The sequence below is a fragment of the Nycticebus coucang genome, chromosome 18 (genome assembly GCF_027406575.1).
Source record: "Nycticebus coucang isolate mNycCou1 chromosome 18, mNycCou1.pri, whole genome shotgun sequence".
Lineage (NCBI taxonomy): Eukaryota > Metazoa > Chordata > Mammalia > Primates > Lorisidae > Nycticebus > Nycticebus coucang.
The window spans coordinates 47,034,709-47,055,796 of record NC_069797.1 but is presented as its reverse complement, the minus strand read 5'-3'; the positions used below and the strand labels follow the sequence as shown (position 1 = coordinate 47,055,796).

The 21,088-nt window shown below is 40.0% G+C and overlaps 1 protein-coding gene across 3 annotated transcripts in view; it reads left to right on the top strand.

Moving 5' to 3' along the window:
• The window catches only part of STXBP4 (syntaxin binding protein 4), a 208,461-nt gene extending 192,634 nt beyond the window's left edge, over positions 1-15,827 (top strand). For 2 of the 3 annotated variants that reach the window (XM_053568303.1, XM_053568302.1), the window contains one exon: positions 2,836-5,568. In XM_053568303.1, coding sequence (XP_053424278.1) covers positions 2,836-2,950 — 115 coding nt within the window. In that variant the 3' untranslated portion in view covers positions 2,951-5,568. Of the gene's footprint in view, positions 1-2,835; positions 5,569-15,661 lie in introns of those variants that run through there. The other variant, XR_008375460.1, reaches the window with a different exon arrangement.
• Positions 15,828-21,088: the final 5,261 nt, after the last annotated feature.

Here is a 21,088-nt window from a genome sequence, read left to right as displayed (position 1 = left end):
CACAAAAAAAAAAAAAAAAAAGAAATTTAATGGAAGGACCATATATAGACAGTTATATTTCAAGCATGAGAGTATTTATAGAAGGTCAAATAGTATAACCTGCACCTGAACTTATTTTTCAGATAACTGTTCTTATTTTTTGTTCCCCCCCCCCCACCTTCCCAATTATGGAACATTATAGGGGAGAGAGGATTTGAAATAATTTAAATTACAGTCTCTTCTTCGGACTAATATTTTACAAATGTGCTGATAAACATTAAAGTGCGTGTACACCAAGATTTTAAAATAAGCAAAGCTGCCTCATGCAGCTTTTCCCCTTAGTCTCAAACACATGCTCTGTGCAGAACAGCGCATCCTCATCCCACCTTGCCGTGGCATTCCAGCCCTCTCGTGTTACACTCGTTAGTATTTCTTTAAAACCACTTTCAAGTCAGGCAGCTTTCCACGTTTATAAAGGCCTTGAAATGAAGTTAACCTGGGCAAATCAAATGCTGTAGTAAATTTGGCCTCCATAATAAGAAATTCCATTAAACCATTTTAAAGAGATAATAATAATGTGGATTATTGTCAAGAGAATAATGATTCTTTTTACCTCTCAGTCACACTCGGAGGGTTTGAAACTATGGAGATGTCTGGGCCTCATCACTGCACCTTGGTTCTTAAACAACTTGAACTCTTTTACTCCATCATGACAGTGCTAGTGATCAGCTTCCACAGAAAGATAGTTTTCGTATTTAAACAGAGGAGCTGAACAATTTTGGGAGGGGCACATGAACAAAATTTAGAGTGCAGGATTGAAAACAAAGCAAACCAGTAATGATGATGGAAATAACAAATAGCACAAAGTTCAAAATGTTTATTTATTGTAATCCATAACTAATGAATTGAATGCATTTTTGTGATAGTTCCCCAATTGTGTAGCCCCATGTATGTTAACAGGGATCTGTTAGTTTGAGTAATATTGCATGCCCTTGGAGACTCAGCACACTAGCATATTAAAAGTTCTTGGAAATCCTGTAGTAAAGAAATCTATTTAATTTGATCCAGTGAATCTCAGTTTGAGATTGAATCCAGTTTGATCCAGTGAATCTCAAACTGATTTAGCCATAAAATTCTATTCTTCTAAATGTATTAAAAGCTTTTGGAAACGTATTAAAAACTTTGGAGTAGGGCAGCACCTGTGTAGACCTGGCCCCAGCCAAAAAAAAAATTGTGAAAAAAATAAAAATAAAAAACTTTGGAATATGTTACTTTCCTATCTTAATGTAGGAGATACTTTCAGATCCACAGTCTTATGTGACCTTTGGAAGTTCTGGCCTTCAGATGCACTTGCTCTGAGCAGGGTGCTGCTTCTGAGGTTGAGTTTGAGGCCGAGGAAACTGATCAAGGGTGGATGAGAGCAGTGTGGTAAGCCAGGCTAGAAAGAGTATCAGAGGAGAAGAAATAAGTCTTTGTCCTCCTTCCAGAAACCTTATCCAACACCCAGGATAGTAAGTTAGGAGACCTATCCAGGCGAAGGCTGGCGGCGGGACACTAGGTGTAAGAAATACCATTGCCCAGTATTAGGGGCATGATTCTGTGCTGCTGTTGCACCACTTCCTGGGCATGCCCAAGGTCTGTTGCACTCCCTCCTCCCTGCTGTGTTCTTTCTCTGAAACACCTCTCAGGATGCTAGTCATTTGTTCTGAGAACATGTCAGGCACCATAAATCGAGAGATAAGAAACATATTTCCTGCCCTTAAGGAGCTTCACATGTACTAAGGTCTAAAAATTAACAGGCATTTATGATGTAGTGCAATAGGAGATGAGACTATAGGCACAGACTGAGAGAGATGGTTCTTCAGAATTAGAGTGTGTTGGCCGGGTATGGTGGCTTACGCCTATAATCCTAGCACTCTGGGATTCTGAGGTGAGGGGATCACTTGAGGCCAGAATTTACAGACCAGCCTAAATAAGAATGAGACCCCCTCTCTACTAAAAATAGAAAAATTATAGCTGGGCATTGCGGTGGGCACCTATAGTCCTGGCTACTTGGGAGGGTGAGGCAAGAGGATCACTTGAGCCCAAGAGTTCACAGTTGCTATGACCTATGATACCAGGGCCATCTACCCAGGGTGACATAGTGAGAGTCTGGAAAGGAAAGAAAGAAAGAGAGAGAGAAAGAGAGAGGAAGGGAGGGGAGGGGGAGAAAGGAAGAAAAGGAAAACATTATCTCCAGGTGGTGGTACACGCCAGACTCTGTATCAAAACAAAAAATAAGAAAAGAATCAGTGTGAGTTAATTCCTCAGGGAGGAGATATTGAGGCAGGGAGAAGACCAGGGTATTTTCTACTGCAGCATGTGAATTTGATCCAGAAGACATTGGTTGGCACTGGATCTTTAGCAAGTGAGAAACAGTATGATTTGTCATTTAGAAAGTTCTCGTGGCTGGAATGGAGGAGAAATTTTTTTTTTTAAAGAAAAGAAAAGTGAGGGAAACAAGCTATTTCAGGGGCCCAGGCTACTGCATTGAAAAAGGGGAAGAAGACATTGATTCCATAGATGTCATAGCTAGACAATCGTAGGACGTGGTAACTGACTGAATATCAGGTCAGGAAGAGAGGAGTCAAAGATGCAGTCACCTGCATTCCTTTTTACCAAAAAGGAAAGAGAGAAATGGTTTTCATGAAACCGTAAAACGTATCTAAGATTTATTGCAACTAAGGAATCCAGTTGTAATTGGTTCCTATCACGGGGACTGCGGAAGGGTGGAAGCCTGGTCACAGGATCAGTACTTGCATGGATGGGTAGAAAGACAACCTGTCAGATTCTAACTGCCTCCCTTGTTTTTCTAAGTCACGTAACACAGACGACATCCTGGATCCATCCCGTGATGAGTGTCCTGAATCTGTCTTGCTCAGAGGAGAATGAAGAGGATTGTCCTAGAGAACTTCCCGACCAGAAAACTTGATGGATTTCTCTAGGAAGTGGATTCCCATGGTCTTCTGGCATCTCAGTCTGCAGGGACGATGAGCAGAGACACATAACACCCAAGTCTGAAATGCAATGGTCTCAAACAGGAGTGAAGCATCCACTACCACTCACAGTGTGAAATCAAGACTCTGCATTTAGGATATTTTTGTAAAACTTTTGCTATTACTGTATACATTTAAAAGAGCAATTACCAGCATAGTAGTTCTTTAAGAATAATTTAGTCATAATTTTTTAAATCACATATGATTAGATTTTATAATATACATATACTTTTTTCATATTATAATTAGAGCTTTGTGATTTTATCTGTAGTTTTTCATGTATCAGACAGTGAGGGTTTCTATAACATATTGAAAAATTATGTAAACATAGTGAAACACTGCATTTTTTTGATAATTTACTAGCCTTATATATGATCTTAGCAAGCATTTGGGGATTTAAGGACAACATTTAGACATCTATTTCATGGACTACTGAATACAGCTTACATCTTTCTGGGGCTTTCTGGTTTACAAAGTGCTTTTCAGACCTCGTTTTATTTAGACCATACAAGATGCCTGTGAGGCTGATCCAGTGGGTATTTTTATTCTTGTTTTTCAGTTGAAGAAATAGCAATTCAGAGAGATGAAGCACCCGTCCAAAGAGTGACTCTCATACTAAGCCTTCTGATTCCAGATCCAGTTCCCTTTCCCCAGCACCCTGCTATCCCCACAGACGGAGGTCACAGCCCAACACCCAGGATACCATGGATCTGTTGATACAGCTGGCTCTACAGCTGTGCATTCTGCAGAGATTCAGAGGGCACCTCTGCAGTCAAGCACGGCCCCTCCAAACCCTACTATTCTCCTGTAAATCCTTCCCCTGTGCACCCCACACCTCCCCAGGTAGGGGCATCGCTTTGTCATGTTGTTTCAACCAGCTTCTTTCAGCAGCTCATATTTTTCTAAAGTAAAGGGAATAGTTTGCCCAGCTTAGGTTGTCCTTGCCAGAATGAGCCTTTAAGGGGAGTTGATAAGAAGAGAGGTATCCTTTTAAATATCACTTCTCTGCTCAAGATAAGATGGAGGCTTGGATCCCGAGTAAAGCAGCCTCCAGTACTTCTGTGCAAACCTAGAGCTCTTTAGAACATAGTGTGAGAACCATCAATTGTGGGCAATGCTTGTGGCTCAGTGAGTAGGGCGCCAGCCCCATATACTGAGGGTGGCAGGTTCAAACCCGGCCCTGGCCAAATTGCAACAAAAAATAGCCAGGTGTTGTGGCGAGTGCCTGTAGTCCCAGCTAATCGGGAGGCTAAGGCAAGAGAATCGCCTAAGTCCAAGAGCTGGAGGTTGCTGTGAGCTGTGACGCCACAGCACTCTACCAAGGGCAACAAAGTGAGACTCTGTCTCTTAAAAAAAAAAAAAATCAATTGTAACCATTAATGAGTGCATTTAGAAGTTCCAACAGTGAGTTAATGGCTGGGTCCAGATTAGATTTAGATCCTAAGTCTCCTACTTTGCTGAATTTCATATGGTGATACAATATATATGGTGAATATTTGTACACATGGTTCTCACCCACATCTTCCTGACTAAAGCTAGGATTTATGAGTTATTTTGGGTGATAATGTAAAGTCAAATCCAGACTGATATATAGTCATTAGCCCCGAGAAGAGTTTCAGAATGGCTAAGAGAAGTCCTGTGTTTTACCTGATGGTTATTTGAATATTAAGAAGCCTAGGGAGGTAAATTTTGAGAGCAGCCACAGAGGGAGCCATTTCCTTGCATCCCCCACAGGTAAGTGGATTCTCAAGCACCTGGAGTTACTCTTATAAATTGGTATATATAATTGTGAAACTACAGACATTTTGTTGTGAGAATGATGGTATGAAAATTTCCTCCACCTATTGGGAATGTTGTCTAGCAAGGAAAACCCAGAGGAGATACTTGGATGACTTGAGATCGAGGTCCTCACGCATACCATCCACTGACAGAGACACCTCGTTTTTTAACTGCCATTTTGTACCACTTTCCTCCATATTTCTGTCAAATACCTGTAACCATTGCAATGTTATTTATTAAGCATTTTATGCCATACATTGTGATAAGAAGTTTGTATATATTAATTTGTAAAATTGCTTCATGAGGTTAAAAACTATAATTATTCCCATTTTGAAAAGAAGCCACTTAGGTTGAGAAAGAGTTAGTAATCTCTGCCACAGGGCCTCACAGCACCTGCTTATAGAAGCTGGGGTTCAAGGCAGGTCTCTGCTTCCAAAGCCTGTTCTCTGAACCACTGCACAGAGCTGCTTAGATTCCTAGTCTCAGGTCAGTTTTATAAAGAGACACATTCTAGTTTAGTGCCATAAAGAACTTTCTGGTGGTTAAAGCTGATCAGAAAAGAGTTCCCCAGAGAACAAGGAAGCACTGTCCTAGCAGGTGTCAATCAATCTGAACTCACTGTGGCAAGGCTGCTGAGGAGGCCCAGTGCTTGAAAGGAATACACCAGCTGAGCACTCTGAGATTCCCTCTGTAAGCTTGTGAGTTGTAAACTAACAGGTAAATGCCTGAAGAGAGACTCAGAGAAACATGGTGAGAAGAGCTCGGTAAGAATCCTTTTCCAGACACTGCTGGTGGGAATGCAAATTAATACATTCCTTTTGGAGGGATATATGGAGAACACTCAGAGATCTAAAAATAGATCTGCCATTCAATCCTGTAATTCCTCTGCTGGGCATATACCCAGAAGACCAAAAATCACAACATAACAAAGATATTTGTACCAGAATGTTTATTGCAGCCCAATTCATAATTGCTAAGTCATGGAAAAAGCCGAAGTGCCCATCGATCCACGAATGGATTAATAAATTGTGGTATATGTATACCATGGAATACTATGCAGCCTTAAAGAAAGATGGAGACTTTACCTCTTTCATGTTTACATGGATGGAGCTGGAACATATTCTTCTTAGTAAAGTATCCCAAGAATGGAAGAAAAAATATCCAATGTACACAGCCCTACTATGAAACTAATTTGGGACTCTCACATGAAAGCTATAACCCTAATACAACTTAACAATAGGGGGAAGTGGGAAAGGGGGGGGTGGGTAGAGGGAGGGGAATCGGTGGGATCACACCTGTGGTGCATATTACAGGGGTATTTGCGAAACTTGGTAAATGTAGAATATAAATGTTTTGGCACAGTAACTGAGATAACGCCGGAAAGGCTATGTTAACCACTGGGATAAAAATGTGTCAAATGGTTTATGAAGTGAGTGTATGATGCCCCATAATCATATCATTGTATACAGTTATGATTCAATAAAAAAATTAAAAAAAAAAAAAAAAAAAAAGAATCCTTTTCCAATGCAAATGGACCCTCAACTATGTTTGGGAGAATTAAACTTCACTTAGCCCATAATCCATCCTTCTCTAACACAAATCAGCCATATCAGTGTGGTCATATACACTTCTCCACTGACCCACTGACTCAGGTTTGTAGGTTAATTGTCACTCCATCTCCATTTACTCAAGAGCAACCAGGGTTAGCCATCTTTACTCAGTCCCTCACAATATTAATGGAGCACCAACCATGTGGCAGGCACTGTGGTACAGGGAGGCCACGCCCAGCCATTTCCTGAGTTCCTCTTACCCTTGTTTTTATTTTTTTTTATTAAATCATAACTGTGTACATTAATGCATTTATGGGGTACAATGTGCTGATTTGATATATAATGTTGAATGCTTTCATCAAACCGATTAGCATAACCATCACCTCACTTACTTATTTGTTGTGGTAAGACATTTATACTCTACCTTTAATAGTTTTGAAATATACCCTTGTATTGTGCACATTAGGTAAGGTCCCACCAAATACTGTCCTTGTTTTCAAACAGCAAAAACAACAAAATTCTTTTGTGGCCAGAACTAAACAGCTTCTTTTTAATTTTTAAAATTTAATAAGAATCTCTTTTCATTTTTTAAAAAATATTATGCAAATGAATAAAGTAAAAAAATTTACACACCTCACTTTCTAGAGGTAGCTGTTGCTAACCCTTTATTGAGTTATTTTTACTCAAAGGAAGTCATGCTGTTAAGCAACTTGCTTTTGACTTGTCAGATTGTGGTCATCTTTCCATGTCAATATATAGACGACTGCATTTCAGGTGTCTACTTAAAATATCACTGCCCAGATAACCCATAATTTGCATAGCCAGAAATTTACTGATACACATTTGAGCCTTTTAAGTTTTCCTCTGTTACTGACCATGTCGCAGTGAGCATTCCTATATCTGGTAAATCCTTTCCTCACATATGTCTGCACTTTGTACAGTATGTCTACAATGTGCATTCATTCATTCAGCAAGTTAAATTGCTGGGCCAAAGGTATGTTCATTTTAATTTTGGTAGATATTCGTAATTCCTCCTCCATAAAAGTAGAACCAACACACATGCCCACCAACGGTGTCAGAAAGTATTTTTTATTTTTCTGTATGATAGTTGTTTGTTTGTTTGTCCAAAGATTGCCAAGAGATTTTCTGATTGGTTTTTGTTTTTGAAAGAATAGTATTGCATCTGGCCATTGTCTGAGAACCTGAATTTTTTAATCCTCAGGTCTTAAATTTCCTTTAGCATCAGATTCCCTGGGTTTAGGGAAGTCTAGCGCTGACTGATTCATCATATGTCTATCAAATATGTCATTACTCTTTTTTTTTTTTTTTGTGGTTTTTGGCCAGGGCTGGGTTTGAACCCACCACCTCCGGCATATGGGACCGGTGCCCTACTCCTTGAGCCACAGGCGCCACCCGTCATTACTCTTTTGTTTTCTTCCTTTACACATAATGGTGGAGAGAGCTGACTTCTGTGAGAGCCCTCAGTCAAGTAGAAAGCACAATACAAATACACCTTCAAGTTTGGGGGGCCTTGGATTCCCCATCTGTATAATGAGGATAATAATCCCCTGCCCCTTCCCCAGCAAACATTTTCTACTACATACCAGACAAAATGCAAAGTTTTTGTGTTACTATTCTAAATAGTATTGATTCCCCAAACAATGAAGAATCTAAAATCATTTTTCTTTCTTTTTTTCTCAAAACTTTTTTATTTTTCCATAAAGGGGTTAGAAGTTAAGAGTTTATTTATTAAGAACCCCTGGAGAGAGGCCCTTTATCACTCTTAAATATGAATAATTCCAAAATAATATTAACACCCCTTGACTAGAAAAGAAAAAAAAAGGAACACACCGTATGAAGAGCCTCTCCAATAATAAATGCAAAGCAGCTGTCAAAATATAGATTCAAATGATACTTTCACAAAGTGTTTGCACAATTAGAAAATGTTATCATTTTTCTAGGGAGAGATGGGACATTTTTATTTTCTCTGTTAAGTGAAATGCAACTTTTTGAAGGGTCAGCACACTTTTAACATTTGGATGCCATATATACAGAAAGAGCTGAACAAACATTAAAGCAACTTACACACTCTATTGCATATAACTTTTGAGAAGATGAAAAGAACTTTAAACAAATTATGCCCATGAAGCTTAGCTTTAGAAATGAAATACCCAAGATATTTTAATCACAGCTATCCATAGGTAAATATTAACTGCAATTCTGTATTTGCTTTCTTCATATGACTTTTGAAATTTAAACGTACACTGGATCTGTCCATTCTCTTCCCAAAAGTTCAATTTTTACTCTTGGGCATGGGGTTGATTTGAGGGGAAGAGCAATCAGACCAATAGCTCTGTTGCCCTGTCTCCATTCCCCTATTGCCAAGTTATTCCCTATGTCACTTCAACCTGTTTATTTCTTTTAAATTATTTATTAATTTGTCCTGATTTTTTTGTTTGTTTGTTTTTTGTCTTTCTCAATAATGGAATTAATAATGGGAAATCAGCTCCACAAGGGCAGGGATTTTGTCCTTGTTTGCCATTATATTCTCAGGCTCTACCAGGTTAGAGGTATTCAATACAAATTTGCCAAATGTTTAATGCGCTGTCCATATAACTAAGACTTAGTTCCTAGTTTAGCATTGATCATCTTGTATTCATTTATTCATTTAAACACTAAGTGCCATTAGATATCAGATACTTTGCTGAGGACTGGGAACACCATGCAAGACAGATAGGATTCTAGCCTTAGTGTAGTGTAATTTGTATTCTATGCAAAGGACATACAACTGAAATTAACCAAAGCTTTTCCATTTGTTTTCTTTCTCCCTGTTTTTCTTAATCTCACAATTAAACTGCTAGGCTATCTAATGTTCATTGCTTAAGAAAGGGTGTGATATCAGAAAGCAGAGGAAAGCATGTTCTTTTGAGTTTCTAAAGCTCCTTCGGAAACTGGAAGGGATTCATAATTTAGATCTCAGAGATTTAAGAGCACATATGATGAGTGAGAGCAAGGCTTTCCTACTCATGGTCTAGGAAATAATTCCCCTGGCTGGGGGGAAAGGAAAAAAAGAATCAAAATTTTGGTAGGGCTCAGAGAAAGAAGCCTGGGCCCAACCTCTGAGAGCAAGTTCCTGGGAGGATCAAAACCCCAATTAACATTTGTCAGTTTTAAGAGCAGAGGAATGCCAATCCTCACTGTCCCTAGAATGGAAATGACTGTGCCATGCATCTAGTCAGCTGGGGCCTTGGGGCTTCCTCTAGCCCAACGTGGTCCACAACGGAGGATCAGATTGATTTCCATAAACCCAAAAGGATCACAGGAGTAGCAAGAAGACCTGCTGGACCTGAGCAAGGTTCTTTTCCATCCAATCCACCTAATCTCTCAGCGGAAACCCGTTTGGACAGTAACATCAAACCATGCTAACCCAGAAGGCCTTGGCACTAAGGAAGCCCCTACAACAGTCCAAATCTTTGTGTTCTTCCTGAGTTCATCTGGAAACCCTACCCACAAGGTGGTGGTATTAAGGGGGAGGGCTGTGGGGAGGTGATTAGGTCATGAGGGCCTCATCCTCAGGAATGGGATCACTACCTTTATGAAAAATGCTGGAGGGAGCCCTCGCCCTTCTTCTACCTTGCAAGGATGCAGCTATAAACTGCCATCTTTGAAGCAGACAGCAAACTTTCACACCAGATCTGCTAGCACCTTGATCTGAACTTCCAGCCTGTAGAACTGTGAGCGATAAATTTCTATTTATAAATGGCCTGGTCTGAGATACTTTGTTAGAGCAGCCTGAAGGGCCTAGGACAGCCCCACAGCTTTTAGCAGTGACTCCAAGGAAAATGGGAACTGCATGTTGACTGAGGTTAATGTCAATCAGGACCATGTACTCCCTACTCCTGATAATTTCTTCTTTGAAGAAAGTAACATTTTTGGCCTCTCTCTACCTCTTCGCCAGGCAGTGATTTCCCTGATTGGTGAGTTTGGGATAAAGAATAAGGCGTTTACTATTCCTAGAACATTTTAAAAATATATTCCCTTATCTTTCTTCCATGAAAACTTGGCCAGTTTGTTTTTCAAGTCTTTTTCATTTCTTACCTAGATGATTTCAGCATAGACAATACAACGTCCTCCCTATCCACCACGCCTTTCCCCTCAACCTGTCCACTCCACTTCTGTCAGAACTATCTTTGTATAACAAGTATTTGTTCCATTTCCCCCGTGCTACTTTGCAGTAGTTCTCAGCACCTTCTGCTACCTGAGCCCTGGGCTCTCTCTCCGGCTCATTTCTCATCCCAGCAGTCGCTCCAGAATGCTGTTCTTTCTGTGGGAAGCCTCTGTCTATTTCCTACATCAGACTCCTTTTCATCTGTCAAGTCTCCACTCTCGCTTCACCTCTTCTGTGAAGATCTCGACACACACAGCCTTCCCATGCACGGGCTGGCCTCCATACACGCCACATGCTTGTATTTTTACACACCTGTCCTGCAGCCCCTCTCCTACTCAGGAGTGAGTGGTACAGCAAGAACTTCTACCCCAGGAGTTGTTGGTCTGGTTTTCCAGACACTCATCACGTTACTATATTTACTAATTTATTTTTATCTAGTGAGCTGCATTACTGAATCTTAGAGGCTGGGATTCTTTTCCTTTCTCTTTCTCCACATGGTAATGAGAATCGGAACTCTGCTTACTGCCATCTAATCTCTCTGACTGTGGGTATTTCACTCAATATCGACAACAAAGTGAGTGAGTCGGGTGGCAATGGGAGGAAATGGGAAGAGAGGAAAATGGCCCAGATACTCTGTTGTTTCTTTCTGTTGTGGCTTTGGGGTATTTTTACTGAAAACATCCGAGGCTGAGCAAGTTAACTGGGAGGATTCAAGTTCTAAAATTCCATCCTAGGCCCCTATTGCTGCATAGCCTTTAATAAAGTCTCTATCACACTCTATTTGTAGTTAATTTGAGTAGGAGAGTGGGGCATGTCTCTCTCCCACTAGACACAGAGTTCTTTAATTGAGAATCCACATACTATTTTTCATCCCTCACACAAAACATGGCACAGTAAAATCTAATAAATGCTTACAGAATAAATGAAAAATGTGATTTACTTTTTTCAAAAACTCTTTTAGCTGTTCCCTGCTTCTGGCAGAGAAAGACAAATCAAATGAAGAAATTGAGATGGGAGTTTATGGATGTCTATACTAACTAGTCCCAGTAATGTGGGAACAATATAGTGGATTTTGCTGAAGAGGGAAATGTATGCGACAGAAGTTCGGCCATAAAACTCACGGTATGATTGCAGTAAAATGATTGTAAAGCACATATTCAAATGTTGATTTGCACAGGGTTTTGAAGAAATACGACAATGATTTTTGGTACGGAAGGATAGATAAAGCCTAAAGAAAAAAAGGTATTACATATCAAGACAGCAGCTTTCAAACTTCTGTCCATATAGGTGAATTAATCATGTTACTGAAGAACTGATTTGGCACAAGGGAGCTGTGTATTGCCACAGAACTCTGAAATTGCAGAAATTATCTCATCTCTAACTAACCCCGCTGGAATTGCTCGACTCTTTGGTTTTACAATGGAGAAATTCATCTTTCATCAGCAAATATAGGAAGGGAAAGCAGAAAGACAAAATAAATTGAGTGAATAATAAAGTTACCTCAGAAGGTCAGGAATTTCTCCGGAATGGAATATGAAAAGATAGCTAGGGGAAGATCTGAGCAATTTCATCACTCGGAGAAGTAATCTATGAATAGAATCTAATGAACACCACCTTTTAATTTTGGGGTAGTAACCATCACACAAAAATTAAATGCTGGCAAAATAGGGTGGCATCTATGGCTCAAAAGAGTAGGGCGCCAGCCCCATATACCAGAGGTGGTAGGTTCAAACCCAGCCCTGGACAAAAACTGCAAAAAAAAAAAAATTTAAAATCTGGCACCAGATGCATGGATGACTTCCCTGAATAATAAAAATACTCAATGTAAGGGAATCTGAAGGAAATAGGACACATATGCACAAAGTGTATGTCTGTGTGTGTATGATGTGTATATTCACACCACAGAGCACACCCACACCTACACTGGAGGAGTAAGAAATAGTTAATGGACTAAAATCCAAATTTCAAGAATGTGACCAGACTCTGATGGTTCCTTACTCACCAATGGAATTCCTACCCCAAATCATAGAAAGTGAGAAGCCTATGATGTTATCTCAGTTTTTCCAAAATTGCTAAGATTGTTCATTGCTTACATTTCTTCTACCTCTGTGAGTACCGTATTCCCAACTAGTATTTCATTAATTATAAGACTCAATCTTCTGTGTATAACTAAAAATGAAAAGTGACGTTTTAAATACGGGATAGTAGTTAGAATTATAGCCCTTTAAGTAAATCTAAAAGAGCTATTTCAACATGCGTATATATAAAGGAAAATTAAATATAAACTGCGATATTCCTAAAGCCTCTGTACATTCAGAATCAAACTCTTCTGAATCTCTTTTTTGAATCAGATTTGTCACATTTTTTGCAATAGCATTCCATCAAAATGAAACATTTCCCAAAGGCATGCTCCAATACTGTCCCTGGGATTTTTTTCACTAAGTCTTTGACATCCATTCTGTAACTTTGATGCTGGTACTTTTTTGATCTTTTCAAAAGGATTTAATAGAAAACTTTTAGATAACAGTCAGGATTTATATTTCTTCCTCAAAGAGTCCTTACATGGTTTATTGGCCTAAAAGTAAAGAAGTGACAATCCAGTCACAGCATGGAAAAAAACAACCCAATTCATGCCACCACAGGCCAAGACAACTTTATCATGGCTGTCTGGCCTACCACAACTACAAGACATCACTGATTGTAGAGAATGTAATTTTCACTCTATTAAAAGTGTTCAGCTGTGAGATCGTAAGATCCTAAAGGGAAACACAGAAGCCTAAACACTTGGCGTCCACAACTTCTTTCACAGCAGTGTCGCTGTACTCTAGCAAACATTGTGTGAGTGTGGACATGGCCTTCACCAAAGAACCTCTGGGGGACTCAAACGACAGAAGGCAGAATAAACTAGGAGGAGTTTTGAGAACACTGGAGATTTCCCTTACCAGTGAGTTATATAGACATACAGATACAAAGTTTGCTTGGAACAGTACTATTTCTGAGATCTAAAGACACCTGCTGATGCTCATAACAGAAATGCTGAAAATTAAGCAGAGAGTGGAAATTTTATTGCAAGCCTTCTGGAAATTTTTGTCTATGTCTGTATAATGAGGCAGCAATCTGGAGCTGTCTTGAAAATTGCCTTCAAGAATCTAAACTTGACAGAAACCATCCCAGATCATTTGAAAACCATAATCTTACCGTACCAAGTAGAGTCGTTTATCAGTCAGAAGCCTGGCAGGAAATAGAATCTACCACAGATGGCCCAAATGAAGGCGCTACTCACAGATACGTGGTGAGGGTTCAGGGAAAAGGCAAGTGACGGTGGAACCCCCCTGCAACCATAAGTGATTAGGAGTTAAGGGGAATGTATGTCACTGGAGACCCCTGAGAACTGGATAGTGGAGGAGAGGGCACCCCGCTGGAGCTGGAGAAAGACACAGCTAAGATAGGAACATAGTATCAACGTAAGAAGGGACAGAAAGGGGAGAGACGGTCCTAACCTCACCAGCTTCTCCCCATGCTCCCTTCTCCTTTGAGTGCTTCCCATTGCTGGAGGGAAGACAGCCCAACAAACACTCAGCTGCAGAGCCCAGGGCAGGCAGGCAGTGGGGTTCAGCTTCTTCCTGAGGCACAGAGATCACAGGTGGAACCAAGGGGAGGGATGAGGCATGACCAGCACAGGATAACCCAGTGACTCCTGACTTGTGTTGCAAGCAGAGATCTGCAGTCAAAGATGAGTATGAATGAGCCAACAACCATTCACTACCTGATGGATACTTGCAGCCGGCCTTCTAGGCACACAGCTGCTGCCAATAGGTGAGGTACACACTGTCCTTGACTCTGGGAGACTGCATCCCAGTGGGAGAGGCAGACAAATAGGCGAGGTGGACCCAGCAGGCGGATGAACTAGGTGTGCACATGTACATAGAGGAGGCACCTGACCAGGGAATGAGAAATCAGGGAGGGCTTTGCAGAGCAAGTTGTACCTAAACAGAAATGTAAATGATTAGTATCAGCCAGGCACGCAGGGGAGTGAAAAGGTGAAGGGGCATCTTGAGTGATGGCAGGGCAATGGAGTTCAGTGTAACAGATGAACATATCTTTGGGGTAGGCAACAGTGTTGGGGACAGTGGGAAGGGCCTGAAATAAGTCGAGAGAGAAGTCTGAGCAGGGATCAGAGCTCAAAACTACATTACAAGGGATATTATCCTAAGAATAAGGGTAAGGCATGTAAAGATCTTAAGGAGGGGTATGATCATTAATCAAGTCAGTTTTACTGGGTTGAGGGATACCTCGCTAGCTGGTAAAACATTATTTCTGGGTGTGTCTGTGAGCATGTTTCTGAAAGAGATTAGCATTTGAATCAGTAGACTGATTAAGAAGATCCACCCTGGGCAGTGTGGGTGGGCATCATTCAATCCACTGAGGCTTGAATTGAACAAAAGGCCTAGGGGGCAGTGCCTGTGGCTCAAAGGAATAGGGCACCGGCCCCCTATACTGGAGATGGTGGGTTCAAACCCAGCCCTGGCCAAAAACTGCAAAAAAAAAAAAAAGAAAGAAAAAGAGGCAGAGGAAAAGAGAATCTCTCTCTCTCCTCTCTCTCCTTCTCTCTTTTAGCTGGGACACCTGATTCTGTGGCCACGGACTCAAACAGAACCTTATATCAGCACCACCCCCAGTTTTCGGGCCTTTGGTTTCAGACCAAGGGCTGAGAGTGACCCATTGGCTCTCTTAGGACTTCATACTGAAACCAAATCACATCACTGGCTTTCCGTGTTCTCCATCTCCCAGACAGAGTATCATGGAACTTTTGGGCCTCCATAACCACGCACACCAATTCCCATAATAAATCCCGTATTATCTATTTATCTACATCTGTGAAATGCAGACATTGCATTGGTTCTGTTTCGTAGGGCAATTCTGATATGCAGGGTAATGGCATAACTAGATCTGTAGTTAAAAGGTTTCTTGGGTGTAGAGGACAGATGGGTAAGGAACAAGAGGGGAGTGAGTTTTCACACACCAGCCCCTTTCCTAGCTGTGACAGGCTGACCTAGATGTACAGGAATGGGCAGCCGTGAAACACAGTCATAATTCCAAATCATGTTGTGGTGAAAAGAACTTGTGACTGATACTGTTATATTTCCCAGGGAACACTGCACAGAGTTCCTGAGTAGCTGGAACTACATGCAGGAGTTGTAGAGGAGACCGAATGAAGTACACCGGAGCCAGCACCCTGAAAGACGGCTGTTTGTTCCGTCCGTTTCAAAGTGAAGAATTTGTCCTCCCAGCTGTGTGGCATGCAGTTACTGTCCAATAAAGAGGAATTGATGAACGGCTGAGTGGGGCTTTGTTTTGTGTTGTTTTTATTTCTGCAAACGTCCTTATGACTGCAGAGGGAAAAACGAAATTAATGCCATATGTCTATAAAAACCCTCTGACAACTTTTATTGTAATGGAAGATGACAATGGTTATCAGAGCAGAAGGAACATGCTTGAATTAAAGTAAATACCAAACACCTTTTGGGAAACAAAGCACCTCCTGGTGACCTTTGCAGCTGTTTAGCTCCCTAAATTACGAGAACCTGGAGCTGACTAATAACACCGTGTAACCAGGGTTTCCTCTTGTTTTCAAACATGCACCTTCTCCTGCTCTCTGGGTTGTGCAGAATTTTAAATGTCGAAGTAATCATTTTTCCCCAGGATAACATAAAATATCGTTGGAGCTTAATGGACTTAAACAAATGATCAAATTCTGATGTTGGTGATGTATTATGTTACAGGAATTAGATCAATTCCACAAGCTTGCAGCCTCTGAATTTTGTTAACACAAATAAGAAATAAAGTAGCAAAAACTATTCTGAGTCCCTACCATGCACCACCCCTCCCACTTTCTAAGTACTTTATACCTAACATTTCACTTAATCCTGATGGTCTTTCAGGGTGGGCATTCTGATCCTATTTAACACATACATTTCAGATAAATTCATTGACTTACTCAAAGCCACATGGCTTGTAGATACGTGAATGTCCCCCACTCAAGCTCTGTGGCCTTGGCAAAGTGACTTAACTGTGCTCTAAACTTCATCTGCAGAATGCAGATATCGAAAACATTTCATTCATAACAGTGTGAAGGATTGCATTAAATTAGTTATGGGTAGCACTTTGGTGCTGTACCTGCTATACCATGATCACTTACTGTATGAGTCAGAATTCTCCAAAGAACCAAGAGGGGATATATACACATATATACGTATATATGTATATAGATAAATAGATCTATGTACATACATCTACATATATGTTCAACAGTGCTCATTCGCAATATTATCGCTAGTGTCATTACTGTAGTCCTGGCATTCTACATCTCTCTAGCCTTTTCTATATTGCCTCAGAACCAAAACCACACCACGCACTGTGACTCATGACTGTAATTCTAGCACTTTGGGAGACTCAGGTGGGAGGATTACTTGATGCCAGGAGTTTGAGACCAGCCTGGGCAACCCTATCTCAGTGAAACCCTATCTTTACAAGAAATAGAAAAATTAGCCAGACATGGGGGCACACTCCTGTATGTAGTTCCAGCTACTCAGTCAGGAGGATCCCTTGACCCCAGGAGTTTAGACTCCAGTAAGCTATGATGATGCCACTCACTCTACAACAGGTGACAGAGAAAGACCTTGTCTCAAAAAATAAAAATAAATATATAAACCAATCACCAAGATAATGATAATGAAATCAAAGCCACATAAAATTGTTCTCTTCCCTTTGGAAATTTTTCAACAGCTTGTACATTTCATGGCAAGAGTTATAATCACTGTGACTATTTACCCTAAAACTCTTGAGAAAAGGTAGGAATGCATGTTAGTAATTCAGAAATAAGGGAATGTCACACATTGATCCCTCGAGGACTGGGGGGGGAAGGCCTGACTAACAGCTTCTTGCCAGCCCTCTAGGCTAGGCCTGTGAGTGTAGGTAACCAAGCAGAGAGATTAGACCATGAACTAAAAGAAGGCACTTCCCTTGGGCTACAGGCATCTCATTAGACTCTCCTCTATCAAACTAAATAAGTCAGGATATAAAAGCAAATGCTACATAGACTGGATCCTTGAATAACTCAGGTCTGAATTGTTCAAGTTTACTTACATGGGGATTTTCTCCTGCCTCTGCCACCACTGCAACAGCAGACCAAGGCCTCCTCCTCCTCCCCTGCTCAGCCTACTCAACATGACGATGATGAGGGTGAAGACCTTTGTGATGATCCACTTCCACTTAATGACTAGTAAATATATTTCCTCTTCCTTAGGATTTTCTTAATCACATTTTATTTTCTCTATCTTAACTTTATTTTTAGAATACATTATATATAACACATATAGTGTACAAAATATATATTGACTGTTTATGTTATTGGTACATTGGCTGGTCAACAATAGGCCATTCATAATTAATTTGGGGGGGAATCGAAAGTTATATGTGTGTTTTCGACTACACAGAGGTCAGTGCTCCTAACCCCTGTATTGTTCAAAGGTCAACTGTAAGTATTCATACCATAAAATGTTCCATAGTGTTTTCCTCCACTCAAATCTATATCTCAATACACTAAGCTTCCCCCTTTCTGTCCACCACCTCCATGTCTTGCTGTGAAATCAGAACTTGAAATGCAGTCTTACCACATACTAGCCATGTTACCTTGACCCAAATACTCATCTCTAAGTTTCAGATGCCTTGTCCGTTGGGTATAAAATCAACTCAACAGAGCTATTGTGAAGGTTCAGGAAAGTGCCTACCTCTAAGTCTACCACTTAATGAAGCCTCCACAGATATGGTTTTTCTTCCTATGCTCCTTTTCCACACTTTAATAAGGGAAAAAGTAATCTTTCCTTAAATATCTAGTGTTTGAGGAGTGTTTGGGGATGACTGAGAGATAGATTCATTCTTCTCGGTACAGGGAGATAGCTAGAACTAAAAGAACCATGGGAACTATCAAATCCACTGGTTGTCAAACCATACTCTACTGAACCTCCCTAGGGCTTGTGGAGTGAGGATGTGAGTTTTAGTGAGATTTCTGCTCCTGCCCATCTCTCCACTTACACCAGAGTTCATTTTACTAGCATTATGTTTGTTTACTTTCCTTTAAGCTTTCTCTTGACCACAGAAATCCTCAAAAAAAAAAAATTGCAAGTTATTAATCAAATGCACCTCCATTTTAGAAATGAGGAAAGGAAGACTCGCCAGGTAAGGCAGCCAACTCTACAACCATTTGAGACAGAATCAGAATTAGAACTCCTAGGCTACCATGTTTTCAACCATTTTGAACACCTCACTATTACTGGTGTGGGAATAGTGACGTGGTGTAAAAAAAAAGAAGCCCTCTCATCACAGGGAAACACAGGCTTGGCTCAGGTTTACACTGAGAGGAATTTCCCACAGAGAGCTTCAGATGGGTAGAGAGACAGTTTCAGTTGTAGCCTAGAGGTCATGGATACCACCTGCTGCATACAGCCTATTGGAGTCCAAATCCCTCTTCTCGGTTCTTATTCCAAGGCTTCATCCTGTATCGTGTCAACTGATCAAAAATAATCCTCTCGTGTTGCTGTTATTGTGTTGTTTTATTTCTACTATAAAATTTTAGTATTTCCACATTCACTGAAGATTAGAGGAGTGGAGGCGAAGACGAAAGTGCAGATCCATGTTACTAAACCCATAACCTCACTCCGTCACACTAGCACCCATGGTTCTTAACCTTTTCTCTTATTTCCCCTCTACCTCCTTCATCTAGGATTGTCACATAAAACTCTAAATTCTTCTCCTATTTTGCAGAGTTATCCAGTTTTTGTCCCTTTCTTGAATATCCAAAGCTATCAAGGTGCTAGCAAATTTGAAAAAGTCTTCATGCTATCAAAAACCTTGTTAGAATGTATTGACGATTATAGATAGAACTTTTTTAATAAACCTGAAATTAAATTGCATTCTATTATAGGAAAAACAGAGACATCTGTAGTATAATGAGATGTTAGAACAGTGTTTCCAAATTTTCCCTACATAAATTTTACCTTTCCTGCGGAGTGTTCTCACAGTCTTCTTGCTACTATTTCACCCAGACTCTGGAAAATGTTATTTTCACTTGAAAGCCCATAGCCCAGGCTGGGACTGCATCCCTCTCCTTCCTTCCCATAGGCAGTACAGAGAAGGGGGAGTTTCATTTTTAACATAATTAAAGAACTTCTGAAGTGTAGACTAAGTAGTTCAAATCAACACTCCCACTGAGGACTAGAAAATATGGATAACATTTTTTAAAAATCTGCTTAAAGCCACTGCAGAGCTGCAAAGGCAATGAGAAATTATGAGACTGGAATCTGAAAGAAGAAGGAAACCAATAGAGGTAAGTTAAATATTTGTACCTATTTACCCTTGGAGTATCTGCTGATTCTAGAAAAGGTAGATGAGAATAAGATACTATTTAACAAACTCATTAGAGTGAGAAACATAAAATGACAGTTCACAAACCTGGGAACGGGTGCTGATACACCTTTAGAATTCTAAAGGGATCAACATACTATGAATAAGGGAAATGAATATTAATAAAATGAAAGAATATTAATTTTTGTAGAAATCAAAGACAAGTTTCAAATCATTTCAGTCCCTGAAATTGGATTAATATGACTCAAAGTTTCTAGTGCCCCTAGTTATCTTCACTAAGCAAACACAATCGTTTTGTCTTTTTTCCTAATTTTCATCACACAATGTCCAGCACACAATCAAAAGGGACTAGGCATGTGAGAAGACAAGGCAGGACACACGAGAGCCAAGAGAAAACACAGAAGACAGAAAAAGATGCAGGAGTTCTAGAGTCACTAGTCATAAACTTTTCAATAACAATGCTTATAAAGGAGATAAAAAATGAGATTCAAAAATTTGACAGGTAATTGGAAACTACAAAGAAATAATCAGAGAAAAATTTTAGAGCTCAGAAAGATGATAGCCAAAATTAAGAATTCCCTGCACCTGTTGAACAGCAGTTAGACATGACTTAAAACAGCAAGATAAAAGGAAATATCCAGATTATGAAGGAACAAAAGAATAAAGATGCAAAGAGAAACACTGTGAAAAAGACTAACAATATGTAATTAGAGTCTCAGAATGAAAAGAAGGAAATAATGGGGAAGAAGAAACATTTGAAGATATATTGGTGGAATTCTTCATTGTTGATTGTAATGATTGTCATCGTTCATTCTTAATATGAACTGTATTAAACCATGAATTCAAGAACACTTAACAAATGCAAAAAACTATGAATACAAAGAAAGCCACGTTTAGACATAATATTGTCTAACCACTAATAAACGAAAAAAAAAAGAAAATAGTAAAAGCAGGCAAAAAAGAGACTGCTTACTGACTGAACAGAAATAATGAAACACATAATATAATAGCATCGTTTCCACATTAAAGTTCTAGGGAAAAAATAACAAAAACACTGCCAACTCAAAACACTATACCCCAAAGCAATAGCCTTTAAGAATGAAAGAAAAAGGAAAATATTTTCAGACAAAATTAGAGATAATTTAACAGACCCA